Raw genomic sequence first — 21,978 nt, forward strand, 5'->3', positions numbered from 1 at the left:
AAGGCCAATGGCGTTTACGGCATTCGACGCCCCACATATTGTCTACTATGCAAACACAATATTTGCTGATAATGGCAGCGGGGGGTGGGACTCGAGGTATCCAATGGCGAGCACAGCATGAAGCTACAGAGCGTAGCTCACAACAGTGTTACAGTGGTACAAAGCAGAGCAATGGCAAGCATAAAGAACGCAAACATTGCATTATATCTCAAATAACAGTTGCCGAAGCTGGCATTTCGTTCGAAAGGAAACCAAGAAATTTCAGATAATGAGACAGAAGAGTTAGAGGAAATATTAGCGTTTATGCAACGCGAATCAGTGGAACGTGTGGTGTAGTATACGCCCGACTCTGCGGACAATGATGACGATCCGTGTTTAACAAGTGAAACTGATACTCAGTCAGGTGCCGAGTCATATAGTTCACCATCCTTGTCAGACAGGGAGGCACAAATCCCGTCTCCAGTGAAATGTAGTAAAGATCAATCGTTGTCCAAGGAGAGGGTACTAAACATAATTACGCACATAGATCATCCGCACCATAGAAGAAAACTATTACGAACAATTCCGAATAAATTCTCTGCAATATAACCGTATAGTACATAACAAAACTCAGGAGATTCAAGGGAGGACAAGGCGCACTTGTAAGAAAACCTGGATATTCGCGATTCAAGGATACAACATAAATTGACAAAATGTGCATGATAGTGACCTACTACATTATGCACATCAAACTGCGTGCGACTACAGTGATTTCAAGGGAAGCTGTGGATTGTTGCATAACTTCAGACAGTGCTACAGAATTGGAAGATGTAAGATAACGAAATTTCAAACAATGCGTCAACTTGTCGATGCGCAGCAAACTGTGGAATCGGCCAAAAAATTTGTAAGTGGGATAAACAAACTTATCCCACCGTTCACTAGGGAATTTGTTTTTAACTTAGACCAATCGGGATTTGAAGAAAAAATACATATGAAAGGAATCCTTGAAATCAGAGGTACCAAGAGAGTTATATCAAGATCAGCTAACATCAATGCCTTAACGCATTCGTATACAATTATGCCGACTGTTAATCTGAATGGTAAATTGGATGGAAAGTTATTTATTGTGTTGTGAGAAGCTGGAGGTGCCTGCCCCCTACGATTCTTTCTCGTGTGCGTGATCTTGCAAGGTCAGTGGGGACATGGCGTAAGAGAACTGCAAATATGGTACGAACACTGATTTTGGACAACAGTGGGTCAAAATAACTTGCTTTTGCTTGATTCCTGGTCTGCGTGTAAAAATCATCCTCCCTTAGAGCAAAGTGTACCTACTGAAAAATGTATGACATTGCGGTTCATATCACCTGAAACTAATGGACGAATTCACCTCTGGATGTATGATTTTTCCGTGGCTATAAAACGTATTATACGGTATCTGCAGCTACGCCTTAAGAGGTAACCAGTCTCACGATAAGCTCCACGACACAGCACATTCCACCAGTCCTAATCACTCCGTTACGCCGGTACGATTCTGTATGCATTCTTTAAGAGTGGATACCTTGTTGAACATGCAGCACGGTTTGTAACTCACAAGGAGTCCGCCTTCGATATGGGTGATGCGACCCTGCGTGGTCACTTTTCTTTCGGTGTTCATGGTGCAAATTATTTGTTTGTTTTGAGCAGTTCTTGAATGTCGACGATGTCAATTTTGTGAAGTGTAATACATACATCCCACAGAAAGTTGATCTCTACACTTCTCGGACATTCATTTTCTGTCGCCCTCGCCGGACTTGGTGGCCGAGCGGTTCTAGGCGCTTCAGTCCGGATCCGCGCGACTACTACGGTCGCAGGTTCGCATCCTGCCTCGGGCATGGATGTGTGTGATGTCCTTAGGTTAGTTAGGTTTAAGTAGTTCTAAGCTCTAGGGGACTGATGACTTCAGATGTTAAGTCTCATAGTGCTCAGAGCCATTTGAACCATCTGTCGCCCTCCTGATGCGCACGGTAAGCCATTAGCGGCTAATACTTTCCTATCATAACTGTTAACACTTTCAAAGGAACCTTACTAAAGACTGAACTTACTATATCGCAATCAGGGGGTTCCTTGTAAGTATAATGTAGGGAACAGCTTATTCTTTTACCACAAAATAATTCGCAAATATATATTAAAATACAATTGTGATAGTCTAGTCTCAAGATATTCTTTTAAATTTCACTGGCATCCAAATTCGATTCCCGTTGATGACCTTTTTAGGTCTGTACATGAGTATGATTATATAGTTAAATAATATAATGGGGCATAAGAGGAAAGTCTGGATTAGGATTTGTCTTTGCTCCGTTGGCTTAGTTCATATCGGACGAGATTCATTCTTTCAGCGGAGAGAGTCTTGACATGCTGTAGAGGGGTATGGCACACAACATGTACGCTTGATAATTATGGCGAAATTTCAGATCTCGCGTACAGTGTTTGATCAAAGGCATCCGGACACCTATCAGTGCCCATCCTTCGCCTTTACGACATCTAGAACTCTGCTGGTAACTCTTTCAGTGATGAGTCTGAATATTTGTGGAGGTATGACAGTCCATTTTACCTCGAGAGCTGAAACCAGATAACACAATGATGTTGAGTGATGGGTTTGGAGCTAAGCTGACTTTATAACCTATCACTAAGGTGTAGAGGCCGAGAGCCTGAGTAGGTCAATCCATTTCAGGAATGTTATTATCTACAAACGAGCCTCACACACGCTGCCTAGTCATGGTGATACAATCACCGTATTCGAACTGTTCCCCTATTGTACGTAGTGCACAATGCTGCAAAATATATTCATTTTCTTCAGCGTTTAGCGTTTTCATACGCGCAATAAGAGGGCGACGCCCTGATTACGAAAAACACCCTTACCTATAACGTTTTACCACCTCCCTTGTACTTCAGTGTTAGACCTGCACATGATGGCAGGTAATGTTCTCCAAGTATTCGCCAAACCGAAACCCTTCCATCGGATTGCCACAGGGAGTAGTCTTCACGAGCCCAAACCACTCGTTTCCAGTCATCCACCGCCCAATGGCGTTGCCCTTTACAGCACCTCAGGTGTCACCGGGCATTGTTTATATAAGTGTGTGGCTTATGAAGAACTGCTCGACGACTATACCCACTCATTTTAACTCCTACGTACATTGTGCTAACTGTACTGCTGGTAGCACTTTGGTACTCACGAGTGTTCCCTTCCACTGATATCATGCCATTTTCCACAGCCATCCTATGCATTGTTCAACGGTCTGTGGCCGTCAGTACATGGCGTCTTCCTGGTCTTGGTTTAGATGTGGATGTTCTTCCGTGCTCCCACTTCACAATCGCATCACCAACAATCGACTTCTATGAGGGCTGAAACGTCCCTGCTGGATTTGTTGTTACCTATTGCTCAATTCCGCATTACATAGGATGTTCGGATAACTTTGATCGTATAGTATACTTTTTCTCTGGCTCCAAATACGCAATCTGCTACATGAAGTGTATAGCGTGTGTCGTTGGTTGCAGTCGCTGCGCCTGAGCCGTACGGCGCTAGGGGAAACGGCGGCTGGGCAGGTGGTGAACCTGTTGTCCAACGACGTCAGCCGATTCGACCTGGTATCCGTCTTCATACACCACATGTGGGCCGCGCCGCTCACCGCCATCATATGCATGTACTTCCTCTACAACGAGATCGGCGTCGCGGGATTCGTCGGGGTCGCCGTCGTCTTCGTCGTCGTTCCCATACAAGGTAAGCATCGCACGCGTTAACGTTTTAACAAATCCAACAGATACTGTAATTTCCCACTGTTCTGAGCAGCAGCAGTCTATGAAAGTTCTCTTATCATTTAAATGCAAAAAAAAGCGAGTCTCTGAAACAGTCTTTCATAACTTTGATCAAAAGGTGCTCCGGCATTTTGTAACATTGCAATTTGTTTCTGTTTATCTCGTGACGCCGTCGAACAATGAGGGTCCGACCCAATAACCTTTACTGCGAATTTTGCGGCTCTACCAGGCGATAAAATATTACCAAGCTGTCTTCTCACTGTTGCGACAGTAGTTTAGAAACGGAGCTTCGTTTACTTTATGATATTGGGTCAGATTCAATATCGTAACATCTTCGCGGTCAAAACTAAAACTTATTGGCGATACGAACTCACATTCTGTGTTATCAACTAGAGCTTCAGACTCCGTGATACCGTCGGTAGTTGTAAAACTGTTCTCTCAGTCCCTGTCAACAGGACCACCTTAACTTTCACTCTCTCACGACCGCCCTGCCCCTCAGGTTTGGTTGTGGCATATAACGCTAACTAGTGGCTACGTAAAGTATTCAGTGTATGGCCAGCACTGTAACGTACAGTCTGTTTAACGTCTGCCAATATACTTTTGTATTTGAAGACTCCTGCCGGCCGCTGTGACCGAGCAGTTCTAGGCGCTTCAGTCTGAAACCGCGCTGCTGCTACGGCCGCAGATTCGAATCCTGCGTCGGGCATTGGCTGTGTGTGATGTCCTTAGGTTAGTTAGGTTTAAGTAGTTCTAAGTCTAGGGGACTGATGACCGCAGTTGTTAAGTCCCATAGTGCTTGGAGCCATGTGTCTTTTAATTCTTTGTTTCCCCCCCAGATTTTGACGATGGTTTTATCCTGTCAGACGTGGATTGTCATGTGGTGTTCAGGCTCGTCTTTTGAAAGCGTTTTGGAGATTATTACCGATCATGCACGGTTCGGATCGGTTGCCCATCTGCCGGTTCATCCATGGTTTTACCGAGGAGTGACATGTTTTTATGCCCACTTGCACCTTGGAAGTAGTGACACATGAAGTATTAGTTTTATATGTTCTGAAGATGTACGTCCAGGGTATGAAATCGGTCGTCATACAGGGGAAAACACAATAAATAGCTATTGCTGATCTGGACTTTCACTTCGTTTAATATAGACTAGTTGACATCTTGGATTTTAAATTGTTTGATTGTCCTTGATATTATGGGTAAGTAAAAGATTTTACACTTTTACTACTACTTCAGATTACTCCGAGCATTGTGTGTCACACTTTCAGCAATGCAAGAGGACGACTCTCACTTTCGCAGAACAACTCAAGCCAAATTAATGCCAGAACAAAACATAGCAAATACCATTTACTCAGTTTAGTAAGTAACGTGCGCTCAAAACAAAAATAAGATATTGTAAATAATCGTCTGTGTTCGAGTTGTGTTTTATGCAATTTAATTAACAGGATTAATTAAGTAGAAATAGCATTACGCAGTCGATAAAGTTATCGTTTGCTGATATATTATTATTTACCTCTACTACTAAACATGCATGATCTTCTTTTTCAGCTTACACTGGGAAATTGTCAGCAATATTCCGACGACGGACAGCTTTTAAAACAGACGAAAGGGTTCGTTTGACAGACGAGATTATTTCTGGAATACAGGTCATTAAAATGTATGCGTGGGAAAAGCCTTTCTCAAAGATGATCGAAGCAGCCAGGAGGTGAGCAATGTCTGCATAAGTTTCGGCTTTGCCTTTGACTTCAGATTTTACGTAACAAATTTCAAATTGCGGCTGTCATAAATTATATTTAGATTCTTACTATATGCTGATGAAGATCGTCACGGTGCAGGTTGCAGCGTGTTACCATAGAGTAATTATGAAAAGATATTACACCGAATGAATACAGTAATGGAAACATAGGTTTATACACTCTAATAAGACTGTATATGTCAAGTATGCAGACGGACTTAATATGAAATTGATTGATCTCATTTGTGCACCAGTACGACTGAAGTAATCAGTTCACTACACTCACTGTGTAGTTCTTAAATTTAGCTGAAGTAGAAATATAATGATAACTGTTAAATAACTTGCTTTCTACAATTAATAATTTCTCAGGGCGGAACTGAAGGTGGTCATTAAAACGTCCTACATCAGAGGTATTTTCATGACGTTCAACCTCTGCACCACGCGTCTAGCGCTGTGCTGTACACTGATAACATATGTGATGCTGGGCAGCGATCTTACGGCAGACAAGGTACGTCCCAGTGAGAGCAGTTCACCGAATGTCCAGAGGTACTGGACAAAGCTAGTTTTAGATACCAGTTCCCTAAAACCATAGTACCTTAATTTGACGGTCTTGGTGAAGGATGTTTCAAGAGGCAACAGGCACACGTTAAGACCATTATGAATATAAAACCATACATAAATGTATGGTTCCTTTTCATTGTTTTCTCAGAACGTTTGTTTTCTTTTGGAACATCCCGCTTAGGTTACGTTGTCTAGAATAATCCGTTCCCATTTTTCATTTGTTTCTTGTGCATGGTTACAAATCAGGCTATCTCGCTATGTTTTTACTTAATCAATAATCTATTAAATCATCTGGTATTTCATTTGTCACAAAACCTCAGCAGAAGGAATATAAGTTTTCCATTCGATTTTTATTTATTAGTAATGCATTTATTTCCCCTGGCAAGATTAGGTCCTTCAGGGGCTCTCTTTCATTGAGCACTCAGTCTACGTTACTAGTATATGATCAACATGTAATTATGATCACAGTGATAATGATAATAATAATGATGATGAAAACATATCTAACAATGAATCTATACAATTTATGAAATGTCAGTCTCATTGACATTAAGCGATGTCCTCATTACGTTCTTGTCGAAAGTGAATAATGAGTTCCTAAACGTGTGGCAACAGTACAGATGTAATCAATCTGTGGAAGAAGTTGACTGGGCAAAGAATAAGGGGGAAGTAATAGGATAAGATTATCAGATGAGATGTGATACCATCAAGATACTGTACGTATCCACTCTGGTATTGCAATAATGGAGAGGTACTGAAAACACCGTGACAAAAAAAATAAATTAAATAATTAAGTATTTTCGCATTTTGTTTCATATTCGTGAATTGTGTGCAGAACTAACACACTGAAGATCTTTAAGCACATTAAGTTTGTTACTCTTAATTGATAATGAGGTAGCGGATCTAAAGAAAACTTCATTCGACTTCTAGACAACTTTTCTGGTCTACTGACGCAAATTTCAGTATCATTCCATGCAGCACCATCAAGAATTCCAGTAGCCGAAGCTTTCTTGTTAATATGAGAACAAATATATCGTATTCAAAACGGATCTTCTCCATGAATTTATGTTGGATTCGTGGCTGAAACCCTAGTCAGTTTGTGTAGTGATTTCATTTTCGAGAAAGGTGATCCATAGACATCTCCATGTTGTCGCTTAATCAATTGGAGTGAATGCCGCGGTGGTTCCTTAAACAACATTTACTCCCTCGGCCAAGTCAAATCCGAGGTTCTGCTCCAACTCTAACGATGACGACTTAGAATGGACAATAAAGTCGATCGCTTTCTTCTTTCTTGGGAAACTTATATTCAGAAAGTGGTTGAAACAGTGCGAGTTGACAAAATGAATGAAAGGAAAATGAAACGGAATTTGTTTGCAGCATTGTGAAACAATAAACTTAAAATCAATTTTTTTAAATTAAATACCAGTACATTTTTCATTTGACTACGCTTACTATTTTAGGTGTTCGTGGTCCTCACGTACTTCAACATTTTGGCGCAGACAATGTCAATGATGTTCGTCCGAGGAGTCGCCGAAATAGCTGAGGCTCTGGTCTCGGTTAAAAGGCTGCAGGTGAGATTGGCATGTTTCTCAAAACTGTAATGAATAATATTTATTAGATTTTAGGAATCACATGACATGATCAGACCACCGTTGACTTCTTACACCGGATTTTCTGTTATACGTTAGGCATGGTGTGCCTAAAAAATGAGGCGAATGCAGTGCCATCTAAAAGGCAGCATGTGTCAGAACTGTGTGCAGGCGCATGTGCAAGGAGAAACTTGTCGATAAGTGAGAGTCTGACACACTAACGCGAAGCAAATTTGTCTGCTTTGGCCAGTCGAACGTAATGAGTGTGACGACTTGTGTCGTAGTATAAAAATCAAGTTTTTCATAAATTTTAGGGCATAAAGGGGCCGTAGGCAGAAAATATGTTCAAGATTGGCTGAAATGCTTTCGGGACGGAAAGAAATCTACGGACGATTCGCCACGTTCAGGCTGATCGTCAACAAGTACAACGACGGACAACACCGTCAAATGGAGAAGATGCTCACACGAAATAGGCGCGTGCTTCTGAGAAGGCAAAACGGATTAAGCTGCCACAGATTGACTGGCAGAGATTATCATCTCTTCTGCAGACCATCACATCAGTAAACGAGATGTTGTGCTAACAATTCGATAACTACTATCGAGCGAGCTGGCGCTGTAGTTAAGGCAAACAACTGGAATTCAGGAGGGCAATAGTTCAAATCCTCATGTCTTCAGGGGTAGCCCTAAACCGTTTCCGGCAAATACTGGCATGGTTCCGTTCAGAAGGACAAAAGATCTTTGTCGATATCCTGCCTCATCATTCTCCAATCCAAGTCTATTATCCGCAACTTGTCATCGAAGGGACATTAAGCTCGGGCTACGAGATAGTCACAGTCTTCCACTGTCTGCACTGCTTTTCCTCCAAATAAGTGTAACTTCGGTGCCTTTACAGGTTTCGCAGAAGGCTTCTCTGATAATTCCCGATAGCATGTAAGTTCTGCTCAAAGCGCATTCTAGCCAACTAGAAATAGTTTGTAGATGACTAAAAAGAAAGTGTTGAGTGGTCCCCATACCACTCAGCAAATTTTCTACACACACTTCGGATCAGTATTAATTATTCATCTTCTTGATACTGTCGATCGTTGTCCTGTACATAATGTTTTCTCACTGTCAGGAGTGTTCAAATGGTTCAAATGGCTCTGAGCACTATGCGACTTAACTTCTGAGGTCATCAGTCGCCTAGAACTTAGAACTAATTAAACCTAACTAACCTAAGGACATCACACACATCCAGGCCCGAGGCAGGATTCGAACCTGCGACCGTAACGGTCGCTCTGCTCTAGACTGTAGCGCCTAGAACCGCACGTCAGAGGTGTGAGGAACAAGTGAAGCACTGTTGTTGTTGTTGTCTTCAGTCCTGAGACTGGTTTGATGCAGCTCTCCAAGCACATTTCGCATGAAATGGTAAAGGGTGGACCTATTGCTTGTCCTCCTCTGTAGAACACGTGATTAAAGATAGTTGGCACTGATGTGTGACGGCGCTAATACACTTGTTTGCAAAACTTAAGGGGAAAGTAACCTTCGTATATTGTGTCACTGCCAAGTAATATATCTCTATGAAACTTGGACTGTACATAAAAAGAACTACTACAGTGTAGTACAAAAGGTAACTGAAATAAATACGCTACGAGATGAACAGAAATAACACTTTTATTCAAAGACAATAATTAAATTGAAGTCACCGCGATATACAGTGGTCCCTTGGACATTGGAAACGCCGGGATATGGTACTTAATAAGGTTTGTAATACCGTGGACGGTAATGTATGCACTGCAACGAGTTCCCACGCTGGCTACAAGACTGGTAGGGAGTTTGGTGGTAGGGTGTTCAGTTCCTCCATCAAAGCGCTTGACAAATGCTGAATGATCGTTGGTGGATGTGGACATCTTATAATACGTCTCCCAACGCAACTCACACGTTATCGATGGTATTTAAGCCGGGAGAATAGGAAGGCTAGTCCATTCGTTGATATGATCATTTTGCAACGTTTTGGCGGTCCAGGTGTTATGGTGTCTGGAGGCACAATGTTTCAAGAGCGTCCTGACCTCTAAACCTTTGAACACGGTACATCACCAGTCAGTGTCGTTGTGACACAATACTCCATCCCCATGTGCGTCTTTTCAGGGGTGCGATTGTCTCTGATTTCATTTTATGGATGACAATGGGCGTTCTTATCGAACGGAAGGATATTCGACGAATGGATTGGCTTTCCCGTTTCTCCAACTTAAATCACATTGAGTACGTGTGGGATACACTGGGGAGGCGTATTATAGTACGCCAGCATCCACCAGCGATCATTTAGCAGGCAACCGAGCTGGCGGAGGAATGGAAAGCCCTACCACAAGAACTGCTTACCAACTTTGTGGACAGCATGGAAGCACGTTGTGGAGGATGCATTACACACCCTTTTAAAAATCATGCCCCGTCTTTTATGATGTCTAGGAGACCACCATGACTAGCGGAGACTTCAGTGTCTTCTATGTGGTCCAAGTTTCATCGAGCTATGTTACTTGGCAGTAACACATCATGCAAGACTTACTTTCGTCCGTAACTTTTGCACATCAGTGTACGTATCGTATTACTGAAAACTTACTGTTTCTTTGTGCAATAAAAAACGTAATTTTTTATTGCAAACTATAGGAAGTTTAATCCTTTTATTAGTTTGACAAAGACAAAAATTTTAACAACAACGATTAGATCGGAATTATAATGTGTCTCTATTCCTCCACAACATGAGTCAGAGACTACGCAATGAAATTCTGTGAGAATACGAGAACCTTAGATGATTTCACATATCTTCTCTTTCAAGGCTTTGGAACTGCGCACTGAAGATTCACCACGAAATACTAAACAGATGTGTCAAATTAATCGTATTCCTGTTTATTAGTACTGAAGACCGACATCTTAAGCGAGTGTGTTTCAATTCTCAAGAAAAAGTCATTTGTAATTACTGCTGTGAATATATTACGTTTTAAATAATAGCTATTAAAACTACAACACCATCAATCGACATGCAAAAAACTCTACACTGGCATGAAGTGTACTAATGCTTGGATGCAGTTAGCATTTCAGCTCAATCGCACATGATAGAAAGGTATAACGCCATCTATTCTATATGTAATGAAAGATTACGTATTGGCTTTTTCAAACAGAAATTGCATTTGAGTGTCGTTTGTTTGCTAAAAGATAGTGTTACGATTCATTTGAGAAGGAGAAAGATTTACCTACACGTGATGGAATTCTACAGCGGCTGGATCGTTGAATACAGAGACTGTGGTTTATCGGACCCTGATATTGCTTCCCGCGTTGGTCGGGATCCGACGACTGTCATACAAACACTCAAGTCTTAGGGCCGCTTCTACCGTGGAGGGAGTCGTGTTGTTAGACGCATGGACTACCCATCAGTGCTGGCTGCTGTGCTTCGATAGTGGACGATGGACTTTATTATCCACATCTACGGATTGCTGATCTTCTTGCGAGGTAGCAAGAACGGCCTTATTCAACACCACACATGACCTCAACGAGCCCATACCATTGGTATCCAAGAGACATAAATATTGTTTGCTCGGCAGTGCAGTATCGCAAAAGCGATGCCTCGTACCTTGAGTCAAGAATGGATTTGTTTGTAGTAAGACAAGTATCCACACGCACAGCGCCACGAATCTGACCTATTGCCACCACGGAGACCACTATTACGGTTTCCCTTGCTGCTGTAGAGGTCGCCCGCTGCCTGGCTGGAAACCTCTACCGGTTTTCCAGGATACAGACTGAGGACCTGTGTGACATCGTTAGACGCAATAACACAGTGTTCAAGATTATTCCGGTTATTACTCAGAATACAAGTCGTTGCCGAGTCTTTTGCGACGGCTGGCGTCTGTGTAATCTGCAGAGGAACTCGTTGAATCCAACACAGGACTCACAGCTGCCGAGGACGCTGCGTCAGCGCGGAATGGAAGTCGATGACACTCTGGTGCAGCGGTTTGCCACCCGCTGGCGAGGTGACCGCGAAGTGTGTGTTTGGTCCACACGACGTTACATTGAGTTCTCAATCCCTTCCAGATTACTGTCCGTGTTGTCCCCCTGGGTGGTCCGCGATGTCGAATGCCGTGATGTCGTGCTGTATGCTGATCCTGGCCCGCCGGTATGGTAGGCCGGCAGACCCGTGAGACGCTAAAGTCTTAAGGCCGCTTCTACCGTGTTGGTAGACCCATGGACTACCCATCAGTGCTGGCTGCTGTGGTAACTTCGACAGTAGACGCTGGACTTTATTATACACATCTACGGATTGCTGATCTTCTTGCGAGGTAGCAAGTGTAGGACCAACACTAGAACAATTCCACACACAAGCTGTTACCATACTATAACTAGAGAATCGAGTGTAAATGACATGGACGCCGTCGATCATACTGATCGAGTGGTCTAAGCTAGTGGGGGTAGAGTATTTGTGTCGTGAAGGAGACGCTCGGCTCTAGACACCATTCATTCACAGTGACCGAATAGATTCTGCTCTTCTCGAATTGTCAGCGGCCTTCAATTGCTCTAAATTTCCTTAACGAATTTGTTACAGTGTCTTTAATGCTTAGTCAAACTCCTGCTAGGCGATGTTGCGTCCTGTATAGTGTCTACATCTACATCTACATCCATACTCCGCAAGCCATCATCTCTTACATCAAATTACGAGAGTAATGAAAGAAGCTCGGACTGTGCTTTTGTAACCGTTTCACTGTGAGCTCGCTCACAGTCGCACGCAAGAGTGTCGAGATTTCTGTCTTCCTATCCGAGTAACGGTGTTGAAATGTTTACAATTCCCGACTAGTGGCTGTTGATACTTCCGCGTGACTGAGTAAAGACGGGTGTTCGAACTTAGATAATTTTACTTTCCCGTTCCCTTACTAATTTGTCGCATAACAAACTGCTAGCAGAGAGAGGTATGACGACAGCGGTGCGCCAAGCGACTACACTGGAAATACGAAAGAGGCACCACCTTCTTTTTTGAGACCAGTCCCCAATCTACGTACAGCAGCTCAATGGACACATTCGTATGTGAACATTCCGAGCAGAACGAATTTTATCAAACTGCAATCGTCTATGTCAGATGGGCCGAGCTCCTGGCGCAATGCCACGGTGCCAATGAGTACACAACACGATAACCTCTGGTTCCCATAGCAGGTAATTTGGACAGTAGTCGTTACATTTCCAGAGTGTTAAAGCTGATGGTTCCGCTTGAGCTTCAAGGTCCCCGTGACGTCATCTTTCCACAAGTTGCCCGTACCGACTTACCTACCTTGATATGGAGGGTGGCCAGAACGCTCTCCAGGTCTCAAGCCCATTGAAAATACGCAGTCATGCATTGCCGAGGTACTGGCACGCCACCTCTCGCCAGGCACTAGTACTGATGAATTTGTCGTAGAGCTGAAGCAGCACGAAGAACCCGTACATGTCATACAACTTCAGTTTGACTCGAGAGCCATTGCTACAGCCAGATGTGGCAGCTCTGTCTACTGAATTTCGCGCTGTGCGTAACCCCAAATTACTTACAAACTTATTCGTGTATTCTTGCTAATGCACTGCATACACACAGTAATTAGAATTTCATTGTTTGCTGTGCTTTCTGGTGTTGCAATTTTAAAGTCCGTCAGTGTATTTTAATCTCCTATTTCTTTGCTGTATCTGTAAACTAGATAAACATCTTTTCCGTAATACATTCACTTGCTGGCTTCGATAATACAGTTCTGCATATTGCTTCCCTTGACAGACTTTTCTGATGAATGAAGAATACGTGATGAATACTTCGAAGCTGTCCATAGTTCAGAATGGAGTGAGTCACGACTACGATAAGGAAGAGAAGGAAGAAGAAGAAGCGGTCATCATGGAGAGCGTCACCGCCAAGTGGGTGGACACTCTCAGCGAGAACACGCTGGAGGATGTCAACCTGCGAGTCCACCAGGGGCAGCTGGTCGGCGTCGTTGGCCTTGTTGGGGCAGGTAAGGTGAGTGAATCTGTGCCCACTGAGCTTTCCTCATATCCTGTCTACCTACTTCCAAACGTCGTTTCAAATTATCACCATTATTTGCTGTTCTTAGCTGTAACGTTGAGGGACATCTGCAACATCTGCTTAGTCCAAGCGCTCTACCTCGTCGTGAAGAAACTTTTCGCAACTATCTCAAACCGTCTTTAATCCGTGACAACGAGTGTGCACTAAATTTAATTCACCACATGTTACATATTTCTGCACCCAACTTCTTTACGGGTAGCAGTGACTGAAACTAACCGCGTTTCTTATCATAATTGAGTGCGGTGAGCAATACGTTCACCATATCCGTTGAGCCGTACCATACGTATGTGCATGAACGGGCTGAAAAAATCGTACCGCACGCTATGGGAGTGCGCTGAAAGGGTCATGCCTTTCCGAAGAAATCCAACAGTTACAAGTTCAGTTTTTCTTTATTAACAATAAAAAATAATCAAAGTAATTTCTGCATAACTAGTCTCTAAAATCTGAAAAAAATTGATTTTGAAGAAAGTTATTCATTAGAATCAGTTCATTTTCCCTCGGTAATACTTCATCTTTTGTTGTGGTATTTCCAAATTTACAAAGCACTTATGAAGTCCTTACATGAGAGATCTGAAAAGTAATCTAGATGCTTCAGTGTACCAAAGAAAAGATTTTCCAAATTCCGTTGCGTGCCAGGTACCGTAAGGGAGAACGTGTTGTGTTCGGAGAAAAAGATTTATTTTCAAGTATCGATGCTACGTCTTGAATGCATTCGTTTTTGCTGTTGTCTGTTAACTAAAACAATTAAATGAACTGTCCTGAAAATATCACCCTTCATCTAATCATCAAAAAACTGGATAAACTAGTTGAGACACTTCCTTTTTTTCTCAACAGTCACGGGTTTCTACGTTTCGAATGTTACCAGTGCTAAAGACGAACAATGTTCAACGAGATCAGAAAGGATAATAATTCCTTACACCATTTAAGACTGCATGATACTAGAAATTTAGAACATACATCGAGACAAATCGCCCACACTAGGTTCAAAATGGTTCAAATGGCTCTGAGCACTATGGGACTTAACTTCTGTGGTCATCAGTCCCCTAGAACTTAGAACTACTTAAACCTAATTAACCTAAGGACATCACACACATCCATGCCCGAGACGCCCACACTAGGGATTAAAATTTTAGATACAGAGAAATTCTAAGGTTAATTAGTTAGGGACTGACTTAAGCAGACTCTCACAAAATTTTAAACCATTTTGTGCTTTGGTTGAAACACATTCGCACATATTGTAATCCATTCACAAAAGAAAAGGGCACAGGATGATACCACAGCGCCCAGAATCAATGGCCAAGGTTGTGATACTTGTCTTTTAAGAGTAATTGGAAATATTTTTTCTCCTCAATGCACTCTCATTTAAAACCATAAAGACCCGTCAAGGGTGTTGGAATAATTAAAATTTGAATAAAACGTATATACGTGTACAGTTATATGCGTATCAAGTTCAAGATTGTAAAACTAATAATACTTCAGCAATCCCTTGAGAAATGAAGATTCATCGTCCATTAGGTTGTGGTGAGCAGACGTGATATGGCTACGAGTCCTTCGCGATGGAGTTTTTGGATGAAAAAGTGCATTTAGCAATCAGTGCATGCAAGTGTGAATCCTACAAAGCAAGATCACAGAGGATGGCTTCGTATAGTTTACCAACTGATTATGAATGATGGCGTTGTTGGGGACGCCGCATAGCAAGTGCCAATCGTAATCCATGGACGTCGAGAGCTCCTCCTTGGCATAAGCCATTTCCGCGTTATTATCATGTACTAATATAGCCAATATGAAACCGTTCTTTGATGATAAAAATGGAAGCTCGCGCTTGATGAAGACGATAGAGGGAGTCCAGGAAGTTAGTAGCTGGGTTAACGATTTAATCCAATAGAATCAGCGAATCTTAAATGATATACGCTTGCAGATGGCGTATTTCGTCATAGAATATGGGTGAAATTTATTTCTTTTCTCGCTCACAAACTCGAAATTCGTCACCAGCTGCTGTTTAGTGACTAGATAGAAGGTTAAAATGTAATCCTCAATAATATCACTGCAGATGAATATTATTGCAAACCGAAGTAAATTTCAAGTCCATAAGATATCATTAGAAGGACTCAATAGAGTTGTTAAGATATTGCCAAAGTATAAAATGTAGCGGCGCAAATTTGTGGGATATGGATGGCGGCATACATACTGTTGTTTTAGAAATATAATAAATCGTGTTAGATACGCTCGAGGAAAGTGTTTAATTTCTCTTCTTTCTACAATATTTGACAACCATTGCCTTCGAACAGTTCCCCTGCTATGCATAGTACACAATACCGTGAAATACGTTCATATCCGTTCGCATTTTCTTAAGTAGCACACCCTATCGACAGAAATACCTTCAGACCACATCACTTCCTCCATACGTCAACGTTGGCATTTCACATAATGGCAGGTAACGCTTTCCAGAAATTCGCCATTTGAACACATACACTTCTATCGGTCTTGTCACAAAAAAATGTTGTGAAATCTTATGGGACTTAACTGCTAAGGTCATCTGTCCCTAAGCTTACACACTACTTAAACTAAATTATCCTAAGAACAAACACACACACCCATGCCCGAAGGAGGAGTCGAACCTCCGCCGGGACCAGCCGTACGGTCCATGACTGCAGCGCCTTAGACCACTCGCGATTCTCACAGGGTATAGTGTGATTCACCACTTCAGTCACTCGTTTCCAGCCATCTGGTGTCCTGTGGCCTCTTCACACCACCTCAAGCGTAGTTTACGACTGACCACAGAAATGTGTGGCTTATGAGGAGCTGCTCCACAATCGTAATACATTCTTTTTAAGTCATTATACTAGCTGGATTACTAGAACTCACGAGTGATTCCTTCTTTTTATTTTATGGATTACTAGAACTCACGAGTGATTCCTTCTTTTTATTTTATGAGATATTTTAGAATTACTCTCCGCATTGTTCGACGGTCCCTGTCTGTCAGTACACGAGGTCTGCGCGATTTCGGTTTAGCTGTAGTTGTTGCTTCAAGTTTCGTACAGCCCACCTATGATGTCTTGTGAACTCCATTTTTTTTTTACAAACTGAGGGATGAACTTCGAGGACATCACTACGAAAAAGGACGGAATGGAATAAAAGCCGATGGACTCCTTCACTAAAGTAGTTCACCATTGAGAGAAGTGTATGTAATTAACGTAGAATTATGGTGAAAAGTGAAGCTGTTTGATTGAAGAAAAATTCTGTTGACATTTTCTGTGTTTTTATTTGTGAAATTATTTCCAACTAGTCACCGTAATCCTCATGGAGACACAAATTATATGTCTGCCTTAGATTCAAAGGGGTCGTTCATTCTATTTTGCAGTCATTCCTAAACTTACTGGGTATACTAGTTTGTGTGGAAAAGTCTTACTCCATTCCATGGAAAATCTTGCTTACATCCCACTTAACTCACTTTAAATATCTGTTGTTACATTAACGAGATTCCTTGTCTGCTTTTATTTCGAAGATCACCGTAATCCTCATGGAGACACAAATTATATGTCTGCCTTAGATTCAAAGGGGTCGTTCATTCTATTTTGCAGTCATTCCTAAGCTTACTGGGTATACTAGTTAGAGCGGAAAAGTTTTACTCCATTCCATGGAAAATCTTGCTTACACCCCACTTAACTCACTTAAAGTATCTGTTATTACATTAACTAGATTCCTTATCTGCTTTCATTACGAAGAAAAGTAAGATAACATACGGTAATCTTGTAGTCTCAGCAAGTACCGTGATAAAGTCGTTTGTCGTAATAACGTTCAGGTTTTGTAAACGAACTGCGAGAGCCAATAACGTCCGACTACTGCAAAAGGCAATACTGACGATACGTTTTAATATTGTTGAAATATTCTAAAAACTGAACTTGGAATTGCTAAACTTATACGTTATTTTCAGTTAGCTATGAATACGTTACATCAAACCACACTGTCTCGTCGCCTAATATGATGACACTCGTCGGGCATAGACATACTGTATTTTTAAGCAAACTTACCTCTCTGACGAGGCTGCAACTTGAAAGTTATCGATGTATGAAGCTCGCTATCAAATGTTATCGTAGCTCAGCAAGATGGCGAAGCTTCCTATTCCATTTTCAATAAATTCACCCAAAATCAATTTTGCGCGTTTCTGCGGCTCACAGAGAACCATTCTGGAATATCAAACGTTTTCGGTTTTCATATCAATGTGAGGTAGGAAAGGAATAAGCTCGTAATTCAGTCACACACGTATTGCGCGCTTCTGGAATGGCTACAGTAGTAGTTAAATGTACTACTATTCTTACCGTTTATCGCCAGCAATTTACAGATCAATTTTCAGTGCTCCGTCCAGCTTGATATCGTAAGCTTTGATAAGTGTTCCCATCCCATAAATGTCGTCAGTCACAACCAATATTTTCCATACAAATTTTCAAGCCGTGTTCTTCACGTCACAGTACAGTACACTTCACCAAATTTATAATCCATTATTTCGTTATAAAATAGTTTGACGTTCCCAAAATAGAAATTTAGTCTGTTGTATACGAAAACCACACATTAATGACCAAAGACGTCATTTATCAGTCACTTATTTCAGAGATTCACTCTATGCGAAGCTATAACTTTAATTTTATAACACATACAATAATGACATTCTCATACAGTTAACTATTTTTACTATATTATTTAGAACATCATAATATTCTACAATTTACATTTTTCTTTTAACTATCGTCGTAAAAAATTCATTTCTGTTGCGGAACTGAAGTGTAATCATTAACGTTTTACATTAGACATAAGGGCGGGTTTCTGTGGTCATACGTTTATTTTGTGAGTAGATATTGCTGCTTCATTAAATTATTTCCTCACTTCTTGCCTGTTTTGACTGCATTTAATTTGTCATCCTGCTTTGTGATAGTTTTTTCGTCTTTGCATATCTATTGTATACAACTTCTTAAGCAATCCGTTTAACGTACTTGACATATAAACTGTCCTTACAGTTTCAAATATTTTTCGCTTCTTGTTGCGCCAAGTTAATTATTCCTTCAACTTTTAATACTGTCCATTAATCGATTTAATGAGGAATAGTGTCTCCAAACAGATCACAAAAATTTGATATTATTTCATCTATTACTGGCATCTAATATGGATATTGAAACGCCAATGTCACTGATTAGTACTAATGTTAACTAGCACGCAGAAAAAGGTTTTTACGTTACTTAGAGATAATTTTATTGGCAAAAGCGACATTGCTTACTTTCAGAGCTCCTTGCTACAAGCCTTACTTGGAGAACTCCCAGTAAAAGAAGGCATCTGCAAAATCAACGGCAAAGTGTCGTACGCCTGCCAAGACCCGTGGGTGTTTGCGGCCACCATAAGGCAGAACATCGTCTTCGGGCGGCCTTACGACCGGCGGAGGTACAAGGAGGTGATCCGGGTGTGCGCGCTGCAGCGAGACCTGGAGCTGTTGCCGCAGGGCGACCTCACCGTCGTGGGCGAGAGGGGCACCTCGCTCTCCGGCGGGCAGAAGGCGCGCGTCAACCTCGCCAGGTGAGGACGCTGCTCCATAGGTTCCTATCTCACATTCCTCGTTCGCGCTTTCTGCTATCCCCGCTACACTTCACGCTCTCCTCCGAGGAGAACATCTGAAAATGAAACCACACTGTATTCGTTTCGGATGTTCTTCTATTTATTATTCTAATATTTATTATTTTTGCCTACAACATATTGATTAACATTACAATTATTTGAAGGATTTTGGGGTTACCTTCCTCGAGCAAAGATAATATTTTTGCCGTTTTTCAGGAATTTAGCTTGTTTATAACCATTTATTATCATTTGCGAATCAGCCCATTAGGAATACGCTAAGTATTTAGGGGTAGGCATTTTCCCTCCTCTGCATCCAAATTTTTTCATTCTCTCTTCAGACTTTGTTATTCCAGTTTTCTTCCTTGGTTTTTCCTCTTGATCAACTCGCCATTTGTGAATTTTTGACCCGAAGATTTCACGGACGTGTTCTCGCGTAATTCTTGCCCAGTTGATATTAGTTTTGATGTTTCTAACACATTTCAAAGAATCTGATTACTCCTATCGAAAAAAACCGATTAATTGTTTTGTGTGTCTGCCTGGGTTCATTCGTTCGATATGTCCAAAGAATTTTAACCTGCGTATTCTAATGTTACTGCGGATATTTGTGTATTGATTGATACCCTGGTTCCTTCTGAATCGTTATTATCCGTCTACAACTTTTGGGTCTAGAATTTTTCTTCGCTTTTGCGTCCTTTTTTCTTACTGTTTTCATTGCCTGTTTTCCTGTATAAAAAATGGCTCTGAGTACTATGGGACTTAACATCTGCGGTCATCAGTACCCTAGAACTTAGAACTCCTTAAACCTAACTAACCTAAGGACATCACATACATCCATGCCCGAGGCTGGATTCGAACCTGCGACCGCAGCGGTCGCGCGGTTGCAGACGGAAGCGCCTAGAACCGCTCGGCCACATCGGCCGGCTCTTGTGTAAAATAAGCGTTTCCGATCCATAGCTGCAGTCTAGTTTAAATACCGTATTATAATGTCTTAGTTTTGTGTACTTCGGCATACATTTCTTGTTGTAGATACAATTTAAGACGAATAAAAACGACACACCATGAAAGAATTATCCGAATAGGACGGAAATCGGTAGACGTGATGTACGTGCAAAGACGAACAAATGATTACTATTTCAGAAAAATGGATGATCTATTTAAGAGAAAGAGCTTCAGAAATTGCGCGAGTCTATCACGCATTCCTTTACCACGGGCCCATATACTAACAGTTACTCGGCTTGGCACTGATTGATTGAATTGCGGGTGTCTTGCTGAGGGATATAGTGCGAAATTCTGTCCAATTATGGCATTAGATCGTCAAAAGCCCGAAACGGTTGGAGGGCCTTACCCATAATGCTTCAAGCGTTCTCAACTGGGGAGAAATCCGGCAACTTTGGTGACTGAATGGTTTGGTAAATACGAAGCAAGCATAGAAACTCTCACAGTTTGCGGATGGACATTATCTTGCTGAAATGAAAGCACGGGATGGCTTGCCATCAAAGCCAACAAAACAGGACGTAGAATATCGCCGACGTACCGATGTGCTGTAAGGGTACCGCGGATGACAACCAAAGGGGTCCTGCTATGAAATGAATTGATACTCCACACCATCACTCTTGGTTGTCGGGGCATATGGGAAATGACACTCAGGATGATATCCTACCGCTGTCGTGGTGTCTCCAGACACGTCGTCGTTGTTCATTGGGCTCAGTCCTAAGCGGGATTCATCAGTGAAGACAATTACACTCCATAGTGAGATTCCAGGCCGAAGACGTCTCTGGAGACGATGGCTTGCTATGAACGGCAGCAAAACGGGACGTAGAATATCATATCGTCGACGTACCGCTGTACTGTAAGGGTATCGCGGATGACAACCAAAGAGGTCCTGCTATGAAATGAAATGGCATCCATCACTCCTGGCTGTCGGACCGTATCTGGGGTGACGGTCAGGCTGGTATGCCACTACTATCCAAGGCGTCTCCAGAGACGTCTTCGTCCTGGAATCTCATTGACCGGCGTAGAATTGTCTTCAGTGATGAGTCCTTTGAACTGAGCCCGATGACCAGCAAAGACGTGTCTGGAGACGCTCAGGACAGCGGTGGGATGCCCGGCAAGCATGAATGATGGTCTGCGGTGGCATTTCATTTCATAGCAGGACCTCTTTGGTTGACGTCCGCAGTACCCTTACAGCACAGCGGTACGTCGGCGATATTCTACGCCCCATTTTGTTGCCCTTCACTTCCAGCCAGCCTGGGCTTACATTTCAGCAAGATAATTTCCGCCAGCACATGGAGGCGCTCTACTGCTTTTCCTCGTGCTTGCCATAAGTTACCTTGGTCAGCAAGGTTACCGGTCTCTCCCCATTTGAGGACGTTTTAGAGCATTATGGGACGTTTTAGAGCATTATGGGAGTTTGACGATCTAACGCGCTAATTGGGCAGAATTTGGCACGATATTCCTTAAGAGGACATCCAGCATCCCTATCAATCAATCCCAAGCCAAATAACTGCTTGATAAGGGCCAGAGGTGTGGCATCGCGTTATTGTTTGCTCAATTTCTGAAACTCTTTCTCTTGAACCAATCATCCAATTTTTCTGAAATGGTAATCATTTATTTGTCTGTACATGTACATCACATCTGCTGATTTCCGTCCCATTCCGATAATTCTT

General features: G+C 42.1%; 1 protein-coding gene across 1 annotated transcript in view; it reads left to right on the plus strand.

Annotated features, from left to right (window-relative positions):
• The window catches only part of LOC126457999 (ATP-binding cassette sub-family C member 4-like), a 271,245-nt gene that overhangs the window by 168,581 nt on the left and 80,686 nt on the right, over positions 1-21,978 (plus strand). Inside the window, exons 5-10 of the mRNA XM_050094771.1 lie at positions 3,514-3,736; positions 5,320-5,476; positions 5,876-6,014; positions 7,528-7,638; positions 13,412-13,645; positions 18,987-19,273. Of these exons, the coding sequence (XP_049950728.1) occupies positions 3,514-3,736; positions 5,320-5,476; positions 5,876-6,014; positions 7,528-7,638; positions 13,412-13,645; positions 18,987-19,273 (1,151 nt within the window). The remainder of the gene's footprint in view (positions 1-3,513; positions 3,737-5,319; positions 5,477-5,875; positions 6,015-7,527; positions 7,639-13,411; positions 13,646-18,986; positions 19,274-21,978) is intronic.

This window comes from Schistocerca serialis, chromosome 2 (genome assembly GCF_023864345.2).
Source record: "Schistocerca serialis cubense isolate TAMUIC-IGC-003099 chromosome 2, iqSchSeri2.2, whole genome shotgun sequence".
In the NCBI taxonomy this organism is placed as follows: domain Eukaryota; kingdom Metazoa; phylum Arthropoda; class Insecta; order Orthoptera; family Acrididae; genus Schistocerca; species Schistocerca serialis.